Consider the following 24,374-nt stretch of genomic DNA (forward strand, 5'->3'; position numbering starts at 1 on the left):
TGGTGCTACAATGCTGTGAGTCCCTGTTGTGATCTAAGTAGGCATTCAGACCACAAAGAGCAACAAGGTAGAGGCTGTTGTGCCCAAGTGAAATTTATAGACTAAAGAGTAAAAGCAGATATTTAACAACTGCCCCCTCACAGAATTTAAATCTTTAATCATAATTGTGGTGAAGCCACCAACAAGAAGGGCACCCTCATCAAGGTGGACAGGGAAGGAAGTCTTGTCTGAGCAAATAAAAGTTCATCTCAGATCTGTAAAGTCTTTTGGCCATTCCAGGCGGGGGACTGGCTCGGGTGGCAGGAGCTAGGCTCACTGGAGACAGTTGAAGAAGCACAGAGAGCCAGGGAGAGAGGGGACGAGGTGAGTGCCAGAGGGGCGCAGAGCCTGGGCTCTAGGCTTTCCTGGCCGGTTACAGAACTGTGACTGCAAAGCCATTGCAGAGTGTTAATTTCAAGAGTGCTTAAAGGAGACTTAGATGGTGTCCCTGAGGGCTCAGTCGGTTAGGCATCCGACTCTTGGTTAGGGCTCAGGTCATGATCTCAGGGTTTGTGTGTTCGAGTCCCGTGTGGGGGCTCTGTGCTGACAGTGCAGAGCCTGCTTAGGATTCTCTCTCTCCAACTCTCTCTGCCCCTCCCCCACTCACACTGTGTCTCTTTCTCAAAATAAATAAATAAACATTAAAGAAAAAAAAAAAACAGACTCAGATGCATGTTTTAAAGCGATGACGGGGTGCCCAGGTGGCTCAGTCAGTTAAGTATCTGACTTTGGCTCAGGTCATGATCTCGCAGTTTGTGAGTTCAAGCCCCGCGTCAGGCTCTGTGCTGACAGCTCAGATTCTTCGGATTCTGTGTCTGGCCCTCCCCTGCTGGCTCATGCACGCTCTCTCTGTGTCTCTTTCTAAAATATAAATAAACGTTTAAAAAAATAATAAATAAATAAATAAAATAAAAATAAAGTGATGACAGTAGGGGCACATGGATAGCTCAGTCAGTTGAGTGTCTGACTTTTGGTTTCGGCTCAGGTCACGACATCACGGTTTGTGAGTTTGAGCCCCACATCAGACTCTACACTAACAGTGCGGATCCTGTTTGGGGATTCTCTCTCTCTCCCTCCCTGTCTCTCTGGAGTTCTCTCTCTCTTTCTCTCAAAATAAATAAACTTTAAAATAATAAATAAAATAAAATAAAATAAAATAAGATAAAATAAAATAAAATAAAATAAAATAAAATAAAATAAAATAAAAGTGATGACAATAGCCACAACATGGAGAAGGCATTAGGCAGATCCAAGGAATCTAGATAGAAGTTTCCAGAGCTCCAGCTGGGATAAGGAAGCTTTGGCTACTACATGGCTATTTGGAACCCCAAGGTTAGCCATGGACAAATACTTTCTCAGTTCCATATTAAGGACTCAGTCATCTTTTAGGGACAATCAGTCAAAGTGTGATCTCAAAGCAAAACCTCTCCAAAAATCCGTACTAATTGCACACATGTCTAACTCTTGTTTGTTTAACCAACACTCTTGGAAGAGGTAAATCCAGGAAGCTGTCGAACTTGTAAATGAATTTAAGTAACAGTATAATCAGGGCACCTGGGTGGCTTAGTCGGTTAAGCATCCAACTTTGGCTCACGTCATGATCTCGCAGTTTGTGAGTTCGAGCCCTGCGTGGGGCTGCCCATGCTGACGGCTCGGAGCCTGGAGCCTGCTTCAGATTCTGTGTCTCCCTCTCTCTCTGCCCCTCCCCATCTCGCTCGAGCTCTCTCTCAAAAATAAACACTAGAATAAATAAACAAACAAATAAATGATGGCATAATCATTTCAGTGACATTTTCTTTACCAGGAAATATGAAATCATTTTTAAAAAACTTTAACAATAGTTTGGCGCTTGTTGTTGGAGTAGAGTCAACGTAACAAGCTCTCTAGATTTACTGACCTTGAGAACACTGGTGTCCCTTGTGCTTTTGATAAAGTATTGTCGCTACATATTGGTGAGCAAAACTTTTTGCGGGATAGTGAGACTCAAGTCTCAGTGGGGGAGCAGAGGCCAAGCACTTGAGAAAGGAATTTGATGATGCAAACAGTAAGTAGTTGGATAGGCGGATATTCAACTAAGGTCAAATATATGATACAAAGTTATGTCTTTGAGGGGAGTCCCTTCAAGTTGGAGGAAAGTTTCAAGACCAATAGGAGACAGATTTAGCCTCTAATACACAGTCACTATGTGGCTAGTAAGCACTTACAATGCGGTTAGTCTTAACGGAGATGTGCTGTGAGTGTCTCAGAATCATCAGGTTTCAAAGACTTAGTGCAAACAAAACAAAACAAACAAGAAATAAAGTCTCACATGAATAATATTGATTGCATGTTGATATGATCATATTTTAGATCTATTAGTTTAAACGAAGTATAATATAAAACTTAATCTCACCCATTTCCTTACCCTTTAAGAGACGTGGCCGTAAGAAACTTTAAATGATATGTGTAGTTCGCATCATGTTTCTATCGGAAAGTGCTGGCTTAGAGAAAAGAGGTTATTATGGCCTAAGAAATCTGGTTATTTGTAGGCAAAAACTTGAATAATTCTGCATTTATAAGGTTGAGAAGAGAGATTGCGTGAAAGATACCAGACTGTGCCCTAATGGGTAGATTTAAGGAGAAATTGGAGGCAGAAAAAGGAATATCAGTAGCAATTTTTTTACTGTGTCAGTATGTGCAGCAATCTGTAACTAATGGTGGCATTATTCCAACTTAGCACAAAAACAAAGCAAGATTGACTTTCCCTATGAGCTTGCTCTCTGATGAAATTTACCATATAATAATATTAAGAAAAATGTCCTTTGCAGCATACTGTAATACGCTTTTAAAGCAAAGAGATCCAGCAGAATTTATAGCCAGGCTGGTAGAGTAACAAGGTAAGATGCCTGATGCAAAGTAAATATTCAATAAATAATCAAGAGTTCACGCTTTTTATGGATAACTATAATATTAGTTTTCCTGGGTAACTAAGCAATGTTTTCTGGACTTCCAGATTCATCCATCCATTCATTAATTCACTCACCCGGAGACTATGTTTGATGCTGATGGTGATGAGGGGAGGGATGAAATCAAGATCCTGTGATGCTAAAAGCCATCGACCCATTCTCAGGGGTGCTGGGGAGATTTGAAGGTGATTCAACAGCAGTTTAAGGCAATCAAAAGCTAACTCAGAAAAGAAATAGGACCATGTATCAAAACAACCAACGTTACCCTTACTGCACATTCCATTCATTCACCTACACAAACTGATGAGACTGTATCTCAAACTAGAGTCAACTTGAATTTTTTGGCCAAGTGCTGTGTGTGTGTGTGTGTGTGTGTGTGTGTGTGTGTGTTTAAAAAAGCACCTCCGCTGGGACATACCTCCTACAGGAATTCAAGTACAAAATGACCTGTGGAGAATACCATACATAAGTTCTGCACATTAAGTAAGCAGCTAGCTGGGCAGGTAAACCTAATTGGAGGATCAGATGCTATAAATCTCCTCCTATTAGATGGCATGGCCCCTCCTCTCCATCCTCACAAAGCTTTGACCTTTGCCACGAACACAGTCCTGATCCTGCCTCTCTGGGGACGGGGATGTCATCCCAGACCTGCGCTTTTGGTAATAATGTCTCTTTAAATGGAAGCAGTCTTTCCTTTGTGCATTTTAGATTTTATTTGCCTTTTCTCTCTTCTGTATCTTTACTGTCACCATGCGGTGTGTGAAGGTGGGTGTAGTCTAGTGGAGGTGACATGGAGATTCACGGACAGCAGCATTTACGACAACCTGCTTTAGTCTCACAGACGATCTCAGAAACAGCATTGTATCTTACAGATGTTATGAGCATGGCCAACTTTGCTTTCTGGGTGAAGAAATAAAATTGCTACATGTAATTTAAAGTGCCTTTCCTAAAACCAAAGTGTACTAATCAATCACACTGTGTGTGTGTGTGCAGCTTTATTGAGCCTTATTTGAATTTTAAGATGTATAATGAATTAGATAAATTATCCAGTGAGCAAGCAACAGATTCTGTGTTCCTGTTCATGAAAAGTCTTTTGGAAAAATTTTTTAAGTTTTGTTTTGTTTGAGAGAGAGAGAGAGAGAGAGCAATCGGGGTAGGGGCAGAGAGAGGGGAGAAAGAGAATCCCAAGCAGGTTCCACACCATCAGTGCAGAGCCCTACGTGGGGCTCAGATTCACAAACCATGAGATCATGACCTGAGCCGAAACCAAAATTCAGAGGCTTAATCAACTGAGCCACCCAGGTGCCCCATGCAAAGTCTTTTATTCCAGGGCAAAAGTTTCAAATCATTTATTTTTCCAAAATTCTCATTAGCTTCTATTTTGTATCTTGTTAGTTACAACCTAATATTTTTAACCTCCAGTTGTTTTCAGGGGAAAACTATACCCCTTTGATACAAATTTATATATTATGAAAAACCAGCCTTGGGGGAGAAACAAGCAAACAAACAAACAAAAAAAGATGTGATGTAATAGCAAATGTATTTTGAATGAGAACATCGGATGGAAAATAAGAATTATTTTCACAGATAGACACCAAGATTCCAGGACCTATGTTCTATGCTCAACCGCATATTTTTACCTACCTGGATATTTGAACTGGCAGCCATCATTTAAAAAATTGCTCATGGGGCACCAGGATGGCTCAGTTGGTTAAGCGTCCGACTTTGGCTCAGGTCATGATCTCGTGGTTCGTGGATTCGAGCCCCGTGTTGGGCTCTGTGCCGACAGCTCAGAGCCTGGAGCCTGCTTTGGATTCTGGGCTCCCTCTCTCTCTGCCCCTCCTCCACTTGTGCTCTTTTTCTCTCTATATATATATCTCTCTCAAAAAATAAACATTAATTTTTTAATATATAAATAAACATTAAAAAAATTTTTTTAATTTGCTCAGACTGCAATATGATCTTTGGATCAAGATATCAAAAATACCACAGAGCTTCAGAAAGGTTGCCCCTCAATCTACATTTTTCCCAAGATCATGTTCCAGTTCTAATAACATCTAAAATTATGGGCAAAAAAAAAAAAAGTCAGGGAAAATTTGAACTTCTAGAGAGTAGACACTATTATTTTGTATTTGTGCTGGGCTACAACCTGTAAAGGCCTGAGACGTTTAACTCCATCCATGCTATTTCCACATGGAGCCATGACCATGAATCAACATTAACAGTATGAACATTGTGCTTCCTAGAACTCTCCCGAGTCCACTAAAGTTCTGTTAGAAGCGCTTTTTCAAGTCAGAAGCCCTGAGCGTTTCTCAGCAAGCCCACACGCCTCTGCCATTGAGCCATCAAGAACCGGGAGGCTGGGGGGGGGGGGTGTCTTTCCTCAAAGGCGGAAGGAGGTTGGAGGGTCCATAATCCTTCCACCTCTTCCAATAAACTGAGTGCTATCTTTGAATTTACACTCGTGTGATTGGCATGAAATTTCCCATTCCAGTGGAGCAGATCTTAGGGTTTGGATACACACAAATAATATCTTTGTTTCTGAGATAATTGGAGAATGAGTCCAAACTAAGAACTGAAGTTACTGGATTGGGCCAGGGAGGAGGTAGCTTTCTTCCTGCTTCTTGTCCCCAAGAGATTCGGTGGCTGCTAGGGTCCTACAGGCGTACAGAAGACAGAGTGGGACAGAAAATTGATGCACATGGCCTCCACTATTGTTCCAGGTGGGGTGTAGAGCTAAATTCCCTTCCTTCTCCTCTGGCCTCTGCTTCTACTTTTTTTATTTATAATTTTATAAAATTTTATTTGTGTATTTAGAGAGAGAGAGTGAACGGGGGAGGGGCAGAGAGAGAGAGAATCCAAAGCAGGCTCTGCAATGTCAGTGCGAGCCCAGTGTGGGGCTCGAACTCACGAACCAGAAGATCACGACCTGAGCGGAAGTCAAGAGTCAGACGCTCAACAGACTGAGCCACGGAGGTGCGCTCAGTAAAGGGGCGTGGTTTATGGTTCAGCACCCACGATGGTCAGTTTCCTCTGGCACAGTGCTAGTACTGAGTTCCACCCCGGGTCCAGGGCCTGGAGTCTGGATGGTCTCACTGCCACAACTTAGCCACAATCAATCGCATCCCTCCACGCTGCATCGTTGACATCAGTGCTTTTACATACATGGCTTCCCGTGACCCCGACAGAAACGCTACGGCGTTGGAAAGGTAGGCCTTGTTATGCCTGGTTTTGGCCATTAGGATGATCGGTACATCCTACTTCCCCATCTCATGCAAGACTTTGAAACTGTTGCCGAACCCTCCCTGCCGTGGCAGACACTCAGTGGAAACATGAAGGATTCGGTCAAACTGGTTATTTGGCATCGTGCAGACCACTATTTCCCAATCTACAAGCGAATCATGACATTTGGGGCGTGAGGAAGACGCCCTGGGTGGTGCCTTAGTGCAGGGTTTCCTCATTTCCATGGGCTTCCGGTCTCTCCTCTCTCCAGCTTCTAACTGTCACTGCAACTACATCTCATTCTTCAGCCTGATGTCACATGCAGAAGTCCGGAGGTTCCTAATCGGCACGGAGTCTTCGGGAGCAGGGGAAGCTTCCTTAAGTAGGTAAGATCAAGACGGATCACAACCGGGAGGTGGGTCGGGAATGGTTCTCAGATGTAAGGGTGCTACTGGGAGTTGGCCGGCCTTCCTGGTCCCCCTCTGTCACCTGTTGGCTCTGTGACCTTAGACAGATCTAAAATCTCTCTCTAAGCCTCGGTTTCCTTCATTGTTAAGGTGAGGATGATTGAACCTACTTCATGGAGTTTCTTTGGGATTTAAATAACACACATGAGGCATGTAGAGCTATTCTCCACACGAGCTCAGCGCTGAGTAGACATTAGCTACCGCTAGGTTTAAAAACCTTAAAATTACATAACGTTTGCAGGTAGAAGATTGTCTTCAACCGGACAGCAAATGTATGGAAAGCTATTAACTTCAGAAGGAAGCTCTCAATTTCTAGAAGTCAGTCATTAATTTGTTCCAGTAAAAGCTCTCTGATGTTCCTTTCTGGCTCATGCTCAGATTAGGAAAAATAGTGAAAGGGCTTACACACACTGACTGCACGGTAGGTCACTTAATCCTTCCTGTAACCCTGTGAGGGACGTTACGTCATTATCCTCATTTTGCCCACAAGGAAACCAAGAGAGAAAGCTGTTAAATCAGTTGCCCAAAGGTCAGAAATCTTGTCCTCCATACTAAATTAAATTTCCTTCAAGAACTGGACGGGGTCATAGCAGTGTCCATGTGAGCAATGGATTCACATGCTCAGAGGTAGCTTACTGTGTTGGCTCCCTCCCACACTTTCTCGGTGTTTCTAGGACGCTCGTCTTTCGGTTTTCACCAGGGCATTATTTTCATCCCTTCATCAACGTTGATGTATAAGATTAATCTGTGATTATTAAATGTCTTATGTCAGGCATTCCCACGATGTGGCTGTTTTTCACAACAACCTGTTTGCTCTGTGGAACTTTAAATGCTGGTAGCTTCTTTAATTTGGAAAATGAAGCGAATCCTGAAGTGTGGATGAATATTGTAAGTCATGCGAGGTTCCGAAAGACATCACATAAGGCTGATGCGTGGGTTGTGAGATTAGCAAAGGTCTTGTGATAGCAGAAAAATCTTAGAGAAGGAAACAGATGAAAAAAAAAAAAAAACATAGGTGATTTTAACATTTCTCTGAGTCAAGCTAGGCTGATGTTTTCTTCTGACTGAATAAATAATACTCTCTAGTCACGTCAAGCGAACTCATGTGTGTAGGCAACCTCCTCTTTTGAAATTGTATTTTTAAAACATTAAGAATTTATATTTTAAGCCATTTGGATGATAGATATGACAGCCTTCTAGTGGACTGTGGTTTTATTATCTTTAAACCAAGAGGGGTCTGGAGAATCGGCCTGAGAACATAGTTTTGTCGGAAGAATGAGGAGGGCACCTGTTGTGATGAGCACTGGTGTTGTAAGGAAACCAATTTGACAATACATTTCATATTAAAAAAAAGAAGAAGAATGGGTCGATACTGAATAATATCTCCACCCAACCACTAACCCCCAGATTTGCCAATAGTAGACCTTTCCTAATAGTCTGCTTATTCGTTATCAAGACTTTACATAGTAAATTAACCTTACAGTTACCTGGGGCTACAGATTTCAGATCACTCACTCCAATAAACACACACCAGATTCTTTGTTCTAGTTTCTTCTGATGACCTCTGGAGAAGATGTTGAGCTAATGCCTGTATTTTCACTGGACAGAGCGAGATCATCACCTATAATGGCTACCCCAGTGAAGAGTATGAAGTCACCACTCAAGACGGGTACATCCTCAGCATCAATAGAATCCCCCACGGGCGAAGAGATGATAGAAGCACAGGTATGAGATGTGTCTCTCCTGCGAAGGAGGACAGCAAATGACTAACATTGAGTGCTGGCTTTCCTTTAAGGGAATGACTGGTTTGTCAAAACTGGATGAGTCTTGAAATAGTCAACAGGGAGCCTCATTCTTTTTCCCATTCTCTGAAGCCAGGCAAGAAGCTAAAAATACAAAGGGCAAGACTGATCTTGTTGAAGGCGGCCGACTTGGCTTGCGGGTGGGGGTGTAAATGCAAGGCAAAGCGTGCATTTCGCTGGTTCATTACTGATCTCTCATGCGGAAAATTGTTACATCCCAGGAAAGCAGATTTCCTGGCTGCTGGAAAGACGTTTGCTGGGCTGTGTGAGGTTGACTGGGTTGCGTGCAGTCTCTCCTGTCCCTGCAAAGATCAACAGGCCTTTCTCTGTAGGCTACAGGGGGGAAAAATCAAGTTAAATGATCGTGACATATCTGCAACTTTTTTTCCAGGAAGGAAAACTGGAACATTCACCTATGTTTTGATTTGAGGGACAGGAGTTTTGTGGAATGAAAGAACATGGTGTTAGGAAGGTCTGAATTCTGGAATAAAGAGCCAGCCGTGCAAAAGCAGAGGAATTATTCTTTAAATAGGGACACATAACTGCAGCTCTCGGGATGAGAAAGAGGGAAGACTGAGCAAAGTATCTGGGGAGGCTCCAGGGCAAAGTGGTTTACTCAGATTGCTGCACGGGCTCTCCTGCCAGTCACGTTCAGGGGCAACTAACATCACGCTGTTTAACTTCCTCTGCCTCTAACAAAGAAATGTGTAATTCCAGGGTTTTGGAATGAAAACTGGGAGTGGGGCTAGGTAGGGTTACCAGACAAAATAGGACACATCCTGTGAAAGGTGAGTTTCAGATCAATGACAGATCGGTTTCTCATACAAGTTCCACTTTAGGATGTACTTATACAAAACGTTTTTTTTATTGTTCATCTGAAATTCACATTAACATGGCATCCTGGGTCTTCTGTTAATCTTCCTTTCGTTTCAATACCAGCCCAAGTTGGGGGGGGGGGGGGGATGGCCAGGAAGCATAAAAGGAGAGGATTTCTCCAGGAAAGGTTTTACTTAAGGAGGGAGGATTTGGGGAAGATTTGGAATTAAGAACCATCTATTAAGTGTATTTTTCTACAAGCTTTACATTAATTTATATCAGATAAAGCTCTCAGCATCCGTATGAGGTCAGTACTATTCATGGTTATCATTTTACAGATGATAAGGCAAAGCAGGTTCTCGAGGTCACACAAATAGCAAGTGATGGAATCAGAATTCAAATCCAGCCTGGATCCAGAGAGCATGTGCTCTTACCCATTGAATGATGGTGACTTTTTGGAACCTTCCACCCTGAAGACCCTCTCCCTCGGGAATTCGGTTGTTGTCAGAGGGGTGTTGAGCTGGTTGTATTGTATTTTGGTTTTCAAATGCTCTCCAGTAGGCAGAGGCGGGGGGGTTTGGCTAGAAGCTTGGCAAGGAGCCAGATGCTGTCCATTTACCGTCACATCCCCCTCCTCCCTGGAAGAGGCACAGAACACCATCAAGCATGATCATTTTCACGTCTCCGCCAGCCAGACCCAGGAGATACGCAAAAGTGAGTTCATGGAGCAGTGAGCACCGTTACAAGCACCCACTTGGTTGTGAAACAGAACCGGGCTTGAGTCCTGGCTCTGCACCCTGTTAATTGGGTGGCCCCTTGGGAAAGTCACCTAACTACCTTCTAAAGCTGCGTCTCCTCTTCTGGAAAATGAGGATCCTTAAAATAGTAGCTACTTTATGGAGTTGTTATGAGAATTTAATAAGCTCATCCGTGGCCATCTGTCAACATATCACTAGGTGCAATGCATGTGCTCAAGAAACTTACACCATGTTAACCAAATGCTCTATATGAAAGGGAAAGGTGAATGCTGATTAGGTTTTTGCTTTTTCTGGGCATGTGTGTGTTTCTATCATGTTCCTGAGATGGTCTACTTATCAGAAGTTATTCTCTCTCTCCTCTCTCTCTTCCTCCCTCCTTCCAGGTCCCCGGCCAGTTGTGTACTTGCAACACGCTTTGTTTGCAGACAATGCCTCTTGGCTTGAGAATTATGCCAATGGCAGCCTTGGATTCCTCCTAGCAGATGCAGGTTACGATGTCTGGATGGGAAACAGTCGGGGAAACACTTGGTCAAGAAGACACAAGACGCTCTCAGTGACTGAAGAAAAATTCTGGGCCTTTAGGTAAACGGTATCTAAGAAAAATCATGAAGAGACTTTGGGACCATTGCTTTGAATATAATAGTGTGGGTGATATTAATAATAATCTGTAACATTGGGAGTCACGTGGTTCCGTGTAGCTTCTACTAACATCTCAAAGCAGAGACATAGCAAGGTGTTTGATTTCCACTGATTCTCCCACAAGCAAGTTACATCATTTTCCCAGGATCATTTTAACATCCAGTTTTGTCCAATACTGTACATTATAAGCATGTCTCGAGGGGCAGCTCAGGACATTTCTAGGACCGGTGCACACACTCATTCAACCAATGTTTGCGGAGCGTCTCATCTCTGCATAGTTCGGGGCCCTGAGCGCTCAACGGTAAGCAAAGTACCGGCCCTCGAGAAGCTTATGTGCATTCCGACGCTACGAATACAGGTCTTTCCCCTCGGACGGTCACTCAGTTTTGCAGAGATGATGTGTACCAGTACTCGATTTTATTTACAGAAACTCTGGTTGAGACGCTATTAAATACCATTTTCAGGACAGACCCAATAGGAGGTCTTTAAAACCTTGCTAATGGACAATGGAGAACCATGGTCTAATACGCTGCCTGCTTCTTTTAGGGAAAGTGTGCTCTGCGGGCATCAGAGGACAGGTTGATGCCTGCAAGAGACTGCCCAAGGCTAACCTCCCTGCTGGTTTCCAAGCCAGCTGCCGGAACAGAAAGTGCATTCCTAGCACACGAATGAAATGGTCAGCACCCACTGGCAGGGGAAGAATAAAGGAAAGATAGAGTAAATTTGGGCCAGGGGCAAACATCAGGATAATATTTTGTGTCCGTGGCCCTTGGTCGGGAAGGTGGAGCTTGTTTACTGCAAGACGACCTTTAGCAGCCTCGCTACATCCCTGGCATTATGTTGCTTTCCCAGATGAGGAACCTGAAGCTCAGAGCATTTAAGTAATTCATCAAAAGTTACTCAGCCAGAGTCATGATTTGCAACCACTTCTGTTTCCAAAGCTGGGCATGAATCTTGCAAGCGCCCTGGGGATGTTTGAAGTAGAGGCAGAAAAACCAGATGGAAAAGGGAAGGGGATGAAGGGGAGAAAGGGTAGGACTGACCGTCAGACAGCACACACAAGTCTTGAAATCAGCCCCGCTAAAAGTAACGCATAGAAATGCAGCCAACAAGGCTCCAATAGCCTGCACGTGACCAGATAAATAATGAAATGCAAGGCAAATGAGTGAACAGCACAGAATTCTGTGTATAAAAAATAAGTGAGCAGGTGCTCTGCATCTTAAACTTAGGAGCGAGTGTTTATAAGCCCCTGTTTTATTTTGCAGTTTTGATGAAATGGCCAAATACGATCTTCCGGGAATAATAGACTTCATTGTAAATAAAACTGGTCAGGAGAAGCTGTATTTCATTGGACACTCCCTTGGCACGACAATAGGTATGTTTACAAATGTCCGTGTTTTACAAGGTCGGAGCCTTGCAAGAGTTCGCCTTTAAACTGGAACAGAGTAACTGTCGTTTATCATGCCCTTAATTCTCTGTCCTGTGCTGGACGTGTTAACCTAGTGCCCTAAGTGGTTGTGAATTTGCCCTTAATTCTCTGTCCTGTGCCGGACATGAAATCCTAGTGCCCTGTGTGGTTGTGAACTTGAATTTCAGAGACTGTGTCTAGGACAAATCTTTCCTCCATGTCTGGTCCCAACAGCACATTTGTAACCGCGATATAATTTACATGTGCCCCAAATCTAAAGAAGTATTTCCAAAGAGTTAAGCATCTAGGTCCCCTCTGAGCTGAAAAAGTAAAGCCTGATGCCTTGAAATAACCCTGAAGAATGATAAATATGTATCAATCATACCTGCCTCACAACCCATATGGGATTTTTAAAAAATAGTAAAAGGGTGAGGTTCTATCTCTATATGAACAAACTGAAAACATACGATCACTTTTTTTTAGTTGAAACACAAAAGCATACGTCAACTGGGCCCATTTAGCATGTGACTTAATGTTTATGGCATTGCAATTAAATGTAAGCACTATGTAGAAAAATTTTGAAAAGCCCAAGATCCTACTCTCTGAAAATGTACTTCTTAATGATTTACTACATCTTTTAGGAAGAAATAAAAAATCCAGTTCCAAGTAAAAATTTAGAGGAAGCCATACTATTTATAATGCCAATTTGTTAGCGATCTTCCACTAATGTTTTCCATTTTAAGAGATTACGTGGAATGCAATATTTTAGCTGGGGTGAAACTATGCAAAAAAAATAAATAATCTTACAGTCTCCTTATCACCATTACCGTCAACAGCAGATGTATATTTATTGGTGCTTTACATTGATATGTTTGGAACAGCCAGTGAGCATCCCAGGACATATTCTAAAAGGATATAAAAAATTTTAATGAGACAAAAACAAAACAAAACAAACAAACAAACAAAAAACCTGCCACCAACTGGCAAATAATTGCATTATCCTAGCGCACACTTGGCGAGCATTGACTATGTTTAGGGTCTTGTGTGGAGGACCCTTGGTCAGGGTGTCTTAGCAGAAAGAGCACAGATTCGAAGCAGGTCAGTCTGACAGCCCCAGTGGGGTGTAGGACATGTGGAAGGACCGAAGGAGAAGGAATGACTCGAGTGGGGTCTAGAAAAGTGGGCAGGATGTAGGGATGCTCTTCCGTCTGACCCACAAAGAAAACGAATGATCCCATCAGCAGGGCTCTGCACTGCATTTAGGGCATGCTCTTTTCCAGGGAGCACTTGCAGCAGAGCAATTTTTGGCCTGTGAGAAGGGCCCGTCCCTGGCAAGGTGTTTAGCAAGCCAGGCTCCAGCTCAAGACTAGTGAGTGTGAGCGTGGAAAAACTCCTCTCCGCACATCTCCAAAGATCTGGGGAGAAGTATCCCCCTACCGGCATTCCCGTTTCAGTCTTTGTAGCAGCTGCTCAGCCCATCAATACAAAGTCAGTTCTTTTTTTTGGCCAAGATGGTTTCAATGTTTCAAGAAGAATTTCAGGGGAAAAAAATTCTCTGCTACGGCTGTGTCCCCATGCGTTTGCGACACGCGTGCGCGCGTACACACACACACACACACACACACACTGACAGGGTCCCAGGAGGACTAGAAACAGGTGCTATAGTGTTGCAGGAAAATCAGAGCAGGTGGACACTGCTGGTGTCCCAGGACCACAGTGGACCGAGGGAAAGCAGGGAAGATTCTGGAGGCTCGTAAGCATCCAGTTAAGCACTGGGAGTAGTGAGATCTGGTTGCACTGTGAGAAAAACAAATTGTGGAATAACTGGATGATACTACATAAAGAACTGATTGTTCCACCTCCCATGAACCAATCATTTACTCCTGGAAGCTCTGTGACTCATCCTGGCATCTCAGAGCTGGTGGTAAATTGACAGCATTGCCCGCACTTAGCCCATGCCTGTGAGCGGAGATGCCCACGGCCCCTCGGCAGGGGCGGCTCCAACAGCTTATCCCCTCGCTCTCCCCGACCAAGGTACATTGTTCAGAATCCGAGAAAAATGGACACTTGACAGCAGAGGGACTGAAGGCAGATTATCTTTGCAGAACATCTCAGAAGTTTCCCAATTCATCCGCAAGATTGTTGCAATAGAAAGACAACCCATCAAAGCAGAGTCCTACTTTTGTTAGTACAGACATTGCCTCGGTATTTCTAATTTTTACAAGATTGTCTTGTCTCCTGTTCTCTTAGGGTTTGTAGCCTTTTGCACCATGCCTGAACTGGCACAAAGAATCAAAATGAATTTTGCCTTGGGTCCTGTGGTCTCATTCAAATATCCCACGGGCATTTTTACCAGTTTTTTTCTACTTCGAAATTCCGTAATCAAGGTAGGCTCGTTTTCACCGAAATGTATCTGAGGATCCCATCTCGGATCGTGTGTTACATAAGCCTGAATAATACACCCTTTCTCATAGGGGAGGTTTGTTAAGATGCCCAAACCCAAATGTCCTACAGCCCGATTATTCATTCAGACATTTATTGGTTATTTTCCAAGGGCTGAAAAAACAGTTTGGTGCCCAATGTGGATTTGGGACTTTATCCATCCAAAGATTTTTGTTTTTTCTGTTTGCTTTTTGAGTCTCTAAAAAGTTCACGCCACAAAAAGCATCGCGTTTTGCCAAAATTGGGGTGTCGGCTAAAATGGATTTGGGCCAAAATGAAGTCAAGGAGACCAATTCAGGTTTCATAGTAATTTTTATATAAAATCAAGCCCTGGTTTAGGGCGAAGAGGTGGGAATGGAAAAAAACAATTGTGAACTAATACAAGGAAGAATCTCCATAGTCCCTAATGACTGGTTTCATAGTGGTTTTATTGTGTTGTTTACTGTAAGCTCAAGTGATGTAAGTTCCCTTTTGTGTGGTTGACAGGTCTGTTGCAAAGGGTGTTGACCTCAGTTCAGTTTGGGACGTTTTCTCCATTTGGGCAGAGTTGAGCAGACAGTCTTCCCTCGAGGGAGATGGATTCATGAGTCGTTTCTTTTCCCGGATGACTTGGTCTCCTTGGCAAAAACAGCAAATACAAACACAAACAGATCTCCCGAGAATCCTCATTCCTGGGGATGGAGGGGAACATCAAGGAGTCTGCAAATGGTTCTTGAAAGGATACTTCTTTCTTCTTTTCACAGCGTTTTTTTGGTACCAAAGGTTTCTTTTTAGAAGATAAGATGGGCAAGGCACCGTCTACCAAAATCTGCAACAATAAGATATTATGGGTGATATGTAGTGAAATTATGTCCTTATGGGCTGGAGCCAACAAGAAAAATATGAACGTGGTATGTATGATGATCAGGGGACCATTGGATGCTCTAAGAAATTCCAGCTTTTCTTTGGCTCTCGTTGATGTATCTGTTAAACGGCAAAGGTCGATACACTATTCTAAAGCATAAGGGCAAAGATTGGCTAAGCATAGATGAGGTATTCAATGGACCACGACTGTGAAGACCGGGGAAAAGAAGAGGCAGTGTCATCCTTCCGTCCCTGGTCACACACAGGAAAACGATGATGTCCCACCAAGAGTAGAGGGTTCACCTGTTTACTCTCAACCACCATTACTACCGTCCATTTCATTTTACAACCACTCCTGTGCCCTAAATAATAATAATAATAATAATAATCCCAGAAGAGAAAAGAAGTACATCCAAGCATTGAGTTTATCTCCTGTGTGCCTTCATTTGCTGGGTGCTGTTGGCCTCAGATAAAACTCCTCACTTCACTTGGAAAGCACAAGACACAATGGGATGGAGGTCGAATCCCTTTCCCACAGAAAAGGAACAGTCCTGTTTCATCAGCTCTTTGTTTCCTGGTAGGAGAATTCAAGGAGGAGGAGAAGGAGGAGTTTACATTTGCGGGCTGATGTGGTTCAATTCCATATGGCGGCCAGTGAGGCTGTGACAGTGAGGCTAGTCCTCAAACAGCTGGTCTCTGCCAGCCCGCTCTACCCCTATTCAAGAGGCTAAGTTGTGCCCAACGGAAATACAATGGGAACCATTGTTCAAAGCCTGCTTATTCAAAAGTAAATGTATTTTTTAATTTTTTTAAGTGTTTATTTTTGAGAGAGAGAGCGCGAGTGGGGGAGGGACAGAGAGAGAGAGAGAGAGAGGGAGACAGAGCATCCAAAGCAGGCTCCAGACTCCAAGCGGTCAGCACAGGGTCCGAGGTGGGTCTCAAACTCGGGAACCGTGAGATCATGACCTGAGCCAAAGTCGGGCGCTTAACCGACTGAGCCACCCAGGCGCCCCAAAAGTAAATATTTCTGATAGTTCCCTTGATCGCTTTCATTATACGGTATTCTAGGACATAGGATTACAATTACTATTATAGCTCTATAATTTTCATCTCTCTATTGTTTTGCAAAGGCCAAAGTACAGCACGTAGGGAAGCGATTGTTTTTTGCTTTTCTTTTGGATACTTTATTTTTATCCTCACAAAAGGCTGGCACGGTAGGATTGTTTAGTATGTTCACTTACTAGGTGAAAATACAGAAACTCGGAAATGTGAAATGACTTGCCCGAAGTCACAAAGCTCCTAATGAACAAAGTTACCTACTGAAATCCGGGTTTTTTCGGCCTCGTGATTTGTGACAGTGCACACCCCTGCACACGCACACCACATCCCTACACTCGCACACAGCACCTTCCTAAAGCACACTGCCCCGTGATGACCATTGTTGCCTCTCCTACTTCAAAACCAGCCAGTTAACCCACGGCTTCCACAGCTTCCAAGCTGATGGCAGTTTGCTCCCAAGCAACGCGGGGTTTACTCCCATTCAAGCGCCTGGCATGATTTATTTATCTTACCTGCTTGGTCATTTCCAAAACCCCAGCTTTCATTTGCTAATTCTTAGCACCATTGCTCTCGGCTTCTGGAAGGGGTAGTTTATTTCACTGGGTGAGTTTTGCTGTACCGTGTTTTATTTCCCTTCAGAGTCGAATGGACGTGTATATGTCACACGCTCCCACCGGATCATCAATACAGAACATCCTGCATATAAAACAGGTATCGTCTTTTTCGTGGAAAACTATTCCAAGCTTATTTCACTACATCTGAAAGGAGAGGGTTAGCCGGTCTACCCTAAGAAGCTTCAAAGCCGGTGTCTGCTTTGTCCTTGACACTGTCTTTGGTTTGATTTCCCCAGATTTAAAAAAAAAATTTTTTTTTTCATGTTTAGTTTTGAGAGAGAGCGAGAGACAAAGTGTGAGCGGGGGAGGGGCAGAGAGAGAGGGAGACACAGAATCCGAAGCAGGCTCCAGGCTCCGAGTTGTCATCACAGAGCCTGACACGGTGCCCAAACCCACAAGCCGTGAGATCATGACCTGAGCCGAAGTCGGATGCTTAACCGACTGAGCCACCCAGGCGCCCCTGAGTCCCTTGATTTTAAAGGAAAGGGCAAGGTATGGTGGAGAGCAAGTAGGTGACATAAGTGAATTCTATCTTAGATCGGAGTTTGTAAAATAGACCCTGAGCTGAAGCGAGAGGTAACCAGGGAAAGCTTGAGGAGATTGAACCTTCCCCCAGAGATTTGACTGCCCCCCTGAGGGGTGTAGATTTTCCATGAGTTCTTCCTTCAAACCAAGGGAGATCCTTGCTTCCCTTTCTGTTGACCTTGTGCTTCTAGTAGTGAAAATGTATTTATATCCTTCTGGTGCTCCAGGAGCCTTTTTTTTCTAACCAGTGCCTAGTGGTTTCCCAAGACTTGCTGTTAACAGTTGTGGCTCTCACTCTAATTATTTTTCCAAAACACATTTATTTCAGCTTTACCGATCAGATGAATTCAGGGCGTATGACTGGGGAAGCGAAGCTGAGAACATGCATCATTACAATCAGGTGAGCTGCTCGGAACTGCCCCCAGAAGCCAGCTTTTGAGAAATTATAATAAATTATCAGAGGGGCGCCCGGGGGGCTCAGTCGGTTAAACCTCCGACTTCAGCTCAGGTCATGATCTTGCGGTTGGTGAGTTGGAGCCCCGTGTTGGGCTCACTGCTGTCAGCACAGAGCCACTTTGGATCCTCTGCCCCCTCTCTCTCTACCCCTCCTCCGCTCACGCTCTGTCTCTCCCTCTCTCTGCCGCTCCCCTGCTCATGCGCACAGGTACACTCACACATTCTCTCTCTCTCTCTCTCTCTCAAAAAGAAATAAACACTAAAAAAAAGAAAGAAATTATCAGAGAGTGAAAAGAATCTTACCTGGCCATTGGTGGCATTCTCACTGATAGAGCTTTTTAAGAAACGTCTCATTTAAATATGCATTCATCGCAGAAAGTCTAGAAATAAAAAAAAAGCATATCTTAAGGAATTCAAATAATTTGTAATCCCTCCACCCAGAGAACACTAGACGTGTCAATATTTTACTGCATTTTTTCCAATCTTCTCACTACCGCTGCTTCTAGACATATTTTTTAAAGTTTTATTTATTTAAGTCATCTCTGCAGCGCACGTGGGGCTCGAATTCATGACCCCAAGATCAAAAGTCAGATGCTATTCCAACTGAGCCACCCAGGCACTCCCCCTGACACAATTTTTAATCTTACTTTTTCATTTACAGTAACGGCAAGATCTAGTCAATGTTACTGAGGTGTTTTCTTTAACATAATTTTGTTGACTGTATATTAAGGGCAATTGTTTTATAAAAATCTATGAAAATGGACAGAGTAGATGAATACCCAGTTCCTGATACCAACAGGAAAAAAATAGGATCCCACAAGAACACTGAAGGAATATTATCTACCCATGAAGACTTGAGCCTTTGGTATCTTTTTTCCCTCTGACTTTTCACACTACGATTTGTAGACCCGCTTAACCCTCCATATTTGGGATTAATCGTCTTGGCATCATTTCTTTCACTAAATTAAATGTTTCCAGTGTTTTCCCAGACTGATATATAGTTAAGGCTATTTATTAGACCAGTCAGTTTCTCACTAATGGATTGAATTGTTAGAGAAATTATTCTACCAGACCTTAGGACGACTAAGAGAGGTATGTATGTTTTTACTGTTTTTTAAGCTTGATTAAGGCGTGATTTACATTCAATAAGATTCGCTGATTTTCCAATTCAGTGAGTTTTGACAAATACATTCATTCATGTAACCATGCCACAATCAAGATACCAAACATTTCTGCTACCCCGGAAGTTTTCCCCTCCCCCTCAGAGCATGTATAGTCACAGATGCATATATTTGCAAATTCTTAGAATCGGGCCAGGAAAAAAAAAAACAAAACACCAACAAATGTTAAAGAGATTACCTTCACAGAGGAGAAGAAAGGTAGAATGAAGGGGAAGAATGTGAAGGAATAAAGGAGGCTCTCATTTGGAATTTTACATATTTCCACTTCCATTATTTTTAATGAGCATGTTATATTTATATATTGTTTCTGTTTATAAGAGAATGAAACAAAAATCTCACACACTCCCTTAAGATCGTTGTTAGTCACAGTCCTTTCTTTTTCAGCTTTATTGAGGCAAAATTAACAAATAAAATTGTAAGATTGAAGGGTGCAACGTGCTGACTTAAGTATGGGAGAGTGTCAACGTCCTTAGAATTTCTCAGCGGTTCGATAGATGGTCCTACCTTAGTTCAGGCCAATCCTGTTTTATGTGTGTCTGATTTTAGGCCATTTGAAATCAATTTTTATTATATTCTGGTCTCAACACTTTGCCCTCTTAAATTCCCAGCGCAGTCTCTGTGTGCACTGTGTTTGATAGAGAACAAGAGAATTAGCCCGTGTGAGCTCCGTGAGGGCAGAGATTCCCTTCTGTTTTGTTCACCGGTGTTTTCTCACCTGGTAAGATATTGGGCATGTCCTGGGCCCTTAACACTTATTGGCTGCATACATGAAATTTCTTTTTTTTTTTTAATTTTTTTTTTAAATTAAAAAAAAATTTTAATGTTTATTTTTGAGAGGTGGGGGAGGGACAGAGAGAGAGAGAGAGACTCAGAAACAGACTTCAGGTTCTGAGTTGTCATCACAGAACCCGATGTGGGGCTCAAACCCACGAACCGTGAGATCATGACCTGAGCCAAAGTCGGACGCTTAACCTACTGAGCCACCCAGGCGCCCCATAAGTGAAATTTCTTAACGCCCCTCTTATCCACCTTAAAATGTCTCTGTCCCCTTGATTCTCTTCTTCCCTCCTCTCTCCCAAAATGGAGGCCCTCTTCTTTCCCGAGTCTGAGGACTTGTGCCCTTGACCCCATCTCTTCCCACCTCCTCTTCCTCCTGGCTCCTTCTATCGTCTTCAGTGAACTGCTATTCCTTTTGGAAAATGAACAAACAACCTTCTGTCAACCTACCGATTCTATCGCTCACTAATCCATCCCTCTGTTTGTAACCAACATTTTTTAATATTTAAAAAGGCTGAGTTTTTCCACTTCCTCCCCTCTTCCACTCGCTCCTGAACCCCGGGATATGTAGTTTGGGCCTTCATCTTTCTATACAGCTACTTTATGTAGAGTGGCCTGTGGCTTTTCATTACCAAATCCAATGGCCCGTTCTTGCCTTCAGGTAACATGGTCTGTCAGTCACTATAGCCTCCTTGCCATTCACTGCCCCAACGTAGACTTCAATAACGTAGTGCTCTTGCATTTTTCCTTCCCTTTTTAAAAGTAAATTTATTTTGACAGACAGACTCCACACTATCAGCAAAGGGCCTGATGCGGGGCTCAAACCCACAAACCACGAGATCATGACCTGAGCCGAAGTCGGCTTCTTAACCGACTGAGCCACCCAGGCGCCCCTTCCTTCCTTTTTTGATTGTTGTCCTCCATCTACACTGGCTACTTGCCATTCCCCGCGCTCGCAAACTGTCAACCTCTTCCAAGATTCTTCATATCCCTCTTCCTTTCTCCCTTGGAGAATCAAATCATCCCTGTGGCTTCCATTATCCCTTTCTCTGGACCATCCTTACTGCCTGTCTAGATGGTTTCAGGACCTACCTCCAGCCTATTCCTTCTTCAAGGTCATCCCATACGATGCCCATGCAGTCACCTTAAGACAGAGCTCTGAGAAGTGACGCTGCCTCACTTCCCCCGACTTCTGAAAGATGTCAAGATACCTTGACTGTCTGTCTCCTACCTCATCCACTCATGTATTTTCTTCCTGGGGTTCCCGGGACAGTTTACCATCCTTACCGTGGGGTACGCACTCTTGCCACTTGCTAGAAAGCCCTCCCGCCTTCAACCCTATCTGTCAAAATCCAACGCTCCCTCGAAAGTCATTTCAAATGACTCGTTTTTCTGTGAAACTCCCAGTCGGAAGTCCTTTCTTCTTTACCTTCCCTGCCATTTTTTGGCTTTTGACATACCCTACTTTGTAGGCAAATGCTTATGTACCTATCTTGTCTTGTTCCTTCCCACTCCTTGAAGACAGGGACCACTGCAGGTGATCTTTCTACTTCCCAGAGCCTGAGAGAACTATGATCGTGGCAAATGCTCACTGAGCAGCCTGTCTGCTTATCTGAACCCAGTGGTGGCCATGAGGAGCTTTCTGTCACGAATGCTCTTTCTGTCTCTTCCAGAGCCGCCCCCCACTCTATGACTTGACCACCATGAGAGTGCCTACCGCTATGTGGGTTGGGGGCAATGACGTCCTTGTAACGCCCCAGGATGTGGCCAGGATACTCCCCCAGATCAGGAATCTCCGTTACTTCGACCTGTTGCCTGATTGGAACCACTTTGATTTCATCTGGGGCCTCGACGCTCCTCAGCGTGTGTATAGGAAAATCATAGACTTGATGAAGTCATACTCCTGACGCATGCACTTCTGGGCTCAAAGTTGCATGCAAGCCCGTGAGAGGCTCTGGAAAAGAGACTAATCAGCAGGAAAGTCTTCTCCAGGCTCGTTCGCCTCGTTGCTGTTGCCGAGATGCTCCCCTTAGCTGACATCCAAGCAAGAATTATTTCAACCGTCCTGTTCTTTCTCTAAGAAATGCGCACACCCTCCAAATCCCTTCCCCTCCGTCAAGGGTAGGCCCAATTTTCCATCTCTGCTAACTGTACACTTGGGAGAGTGGTTCAAAGAGGACTTTTTCTTTCCTAGTTAAAGTAAAATTTCCCAGAAGGAAAAGCTCTGTAAAGGCAGCCACTTGGGAATGTACTTGGGGTGACATAGGGTCATACGTTAGGGCCATAGTCATTACGGCTATCTGTAAACAAGCCACGAGATAAGGCCCAGCCCACATCAAGCATGAAAGAAAACAGCAGACTAAGAAAACTAACAAAATTTAAGTATTCTGGGAGCGCATATTACCATTCCAAGCAAAGAATGAAAAGAGAGGGAGACAAAACTGGGAATGAGCAGGTAAGATAAGCTGAATTACTGATTACTCTTAAGTTAGAACATATGAGAAATAATTCTCTCTTCTTTTGCTCTAAAGAGAAGCTAAACCGATCACTACTGGTGACTTCGTTGTCGATGTGGACTTTACACTATTGCCTGCTAACAAGAGACATTTAAAGCATCTTCCGGGAAACCTATTTGAGAAGCCCCAAGGGAGGCACAGGAATATTCTAAGTCTTGCTCTCCTTCGTTCTCTAAATGATGCCAGACATTGATTCTAGGATTAAGTACAGAGTTCCAACAGTAGCGTGAAGTTCAGTTGCAAAAGTTCTGGACCTTCTATGATAATGTCGTTAACGTAAAACTGTTTACGATCCTCAAGGAATCATAAATAAATGATACACATGCATACCTCCCACAGTTTATTTATTTTTTAAAAATTTTTTTTTTCAACGTTTATTTATTTTTGGGACAGAGAGAGACAGAGCATGAATGGGGGAGGGGCAGAGAGAGAGGGAGACACAGAATCGGAAACAGGCTCCAGGCTCTGAGCCATCAGCCCAGAGCCCGACGCGGGGCTCGAACTCACGGACCGCGAGATCGTGACCTGGCTGAAGTCGGACGCTTAACCGACTGCGCCACCCAGGCGCCCCATCCCACAGTTTATTTAAACTTAAAACAGGTAAATGTAGATTAGGTCACTGATATTTGTACGTAGGATCAGGGTTTTGGGGATGTCAAATGCCACATCATCATTCTTCAATAAATAATCCATAATTCATGATTTTTAACCTCAGTTTTAGTGTCTTTAAAAGGAATGACAATTTTAAAACACTTGGGAAGCAATTTTATTTTATTTTATTTTATTTTAGAGTTTTTTAATGTTTATTTTTGAGAGAGAGAGAGACAGAGTGCGAGTGGGGGAGGGGCAGAGAGAGGGAGACACAGAATCCGAAGCAGGCTGTAGGCTCTGAGCTATCAGCACAGAGCCCCATGTGGGGCTTGAACTCATGATCCATGCGATCGTGACCTGAGCTGAAGTCAGACACTTAACTCATTGAGCCACCCAGGCACCCCACTTGGGAACCCCAACGTTAAATGCAAATCCTTCCATATTCGTATGATTTTTATTTACCAAGAGTAGACTATTGAATTTTTATCAGTTTCTAGTGACTTTTATTGCGGTCTTCCAAAGAGTAAAATGTAATCTTCATGCCAACAATACAGCCTTTTGAAGTCACATTTAACTAAATTAATCAAAATGCATTAAACAATTAAACTGTTATAACAAACAGAACAGGCATAAGTAAGTCTGAGAACAAATCTCTAACTCTCAGCAAGCATACAGTTCAACTGGAAAGAGTGGAAAGATGCTACAACAAATCAGCCTACTAGTTATGAGCATTTAGGAGTCATTGGATGTCAGTTCAGGTATCTACGGGAGAAAAGAAGGCATCAGTTGATATAGTAATCTAGTTAAGCAGAGGTTAATTAAGTGAGTTCCTATATGGGATTTATCTTATTTGGTTGTTGCTATAATGCTGTGTAACAAATAATCGTGAATAGCTGTGCACATTTTTTTTTTTTTTTGAGACAGAGAGAGACAGAGCATGAGGAGGGGAGGGGCAGAGAGGGAGACACAGAATCCGAAGCAGGCTCCAGGCTCTGAGCTGTCAGCACAGAGCCCGACGCGGGGCTTGAACCATGAGCCGTGAGATCATGACCTCAGCCGAAGTCAGACGCTTAACCGACTGAGCCACCCAGGCGCCCCAACCGTGAACATTTATTTTCTGTGCTCACAGTCGTGTGGCCTGGCTGGGCTTTGAGCTGGGATCACTTGGGCTTGGCTCAACAATGTGGGTTGGATCCTGGCCTGCTCCACAGGCCAGTTCATTCTGGAACTAGCAGCTAAGAACACGGGATCGTGTTCTTCACCTGATAGGTCCC

At 43.5% G+C, this 24,374-nt stretch overlaps 1 protein-coding gene across 5 annotated transcripts; it reads left to right on the forward strand.

Moving 5' to 3' along the window:
- Positions 1-1,877: 1,877 nt before the first annotated feature.
- On the forward strand, positions 1,878-22,836 carry LIPN (lipase family member N). Of its 5 annotated transcripts, none has more exons than XM_086679539.1 (12): positions 1,883-3,643; positions 6,515-6,592; positions 6,915-6,991; positions 7,446-7,561; positions 8,281-8,398; positions 10,433-10,631; positions 11,954-12,063; positions 14,347-14,483; positions 15,282-15,428; positions 17,080-17,151; positions 17,908-17,979; positions 21,667-22,836. In XM_086679539.1, exons 4-12 carry the CDS (start codon positions 7,457-7,459, stop codon positions 21,898-21,900), a joined length of 1,194 nt encoding a protein of 397 aa, XP_086535665.1. In that variant the 5' UTR covers positions 1,883-3,643; positions 6,515-6,592; positions 6,915-6,991; positions 7,446-7,456; the 3' UTR covers positions 21,901-22,836. The 5 variants fall into 5 exon arrangements, with proteins under 5 accessions (XP_086535666.1, XP_086535665.1, XP_086535664.1 ...); XM_086679538.1 differs by lacking the exon at positions 6,915-6,991 and having other exon boundaries at positions 1,884-2,915; positions 3,032-3,643; XM_086679540.1 differs by lacking the exon at positions 7,446-7,561 and having other exon boundaries at positions 1,878-3,643.
- Positions 22,837-24,374: the final 1,538 nt, after the last annotated feature.

The sequence above is a fragment of the Puma concolor genome, chromosome D2 (assembly GCF_028749965.1).
Source record: "Puma concolor isolate L17-30 chromosome D2, mPumCon1.1.hap2, whole genome shotgun sequence".
NCBI classification, from domain to species: Eukaryota; Metazoa; Chordata; class Mammalia; order Carnivora; family Felidae; genus Puma; species Puma concolor.

Bases quoted from the DNA above. Each gene is read 5' to 3' on its own strand.
- LIPN (XM_025914992.2), top strand. From the start codon at position 7,439: ATGTCAGGCATTCCCACGATGTGGCTGTTTTTCACAACAACCTGTTTG. The intron at 12,064-14,346 runs GTATGTTTACAA...CTGTTCTCTTAG, and splicing joins CTCCCTTGGCACGACAATAG to GGTTTGTAGCCTTTTGCACC. The intron at 17,152-17,907 runs GTATCGTCTTTT...CATTTATTTCAG, and splicing joins ACATCCTGCATATAAAACAG to CTTTACCGATCAGATGAATT.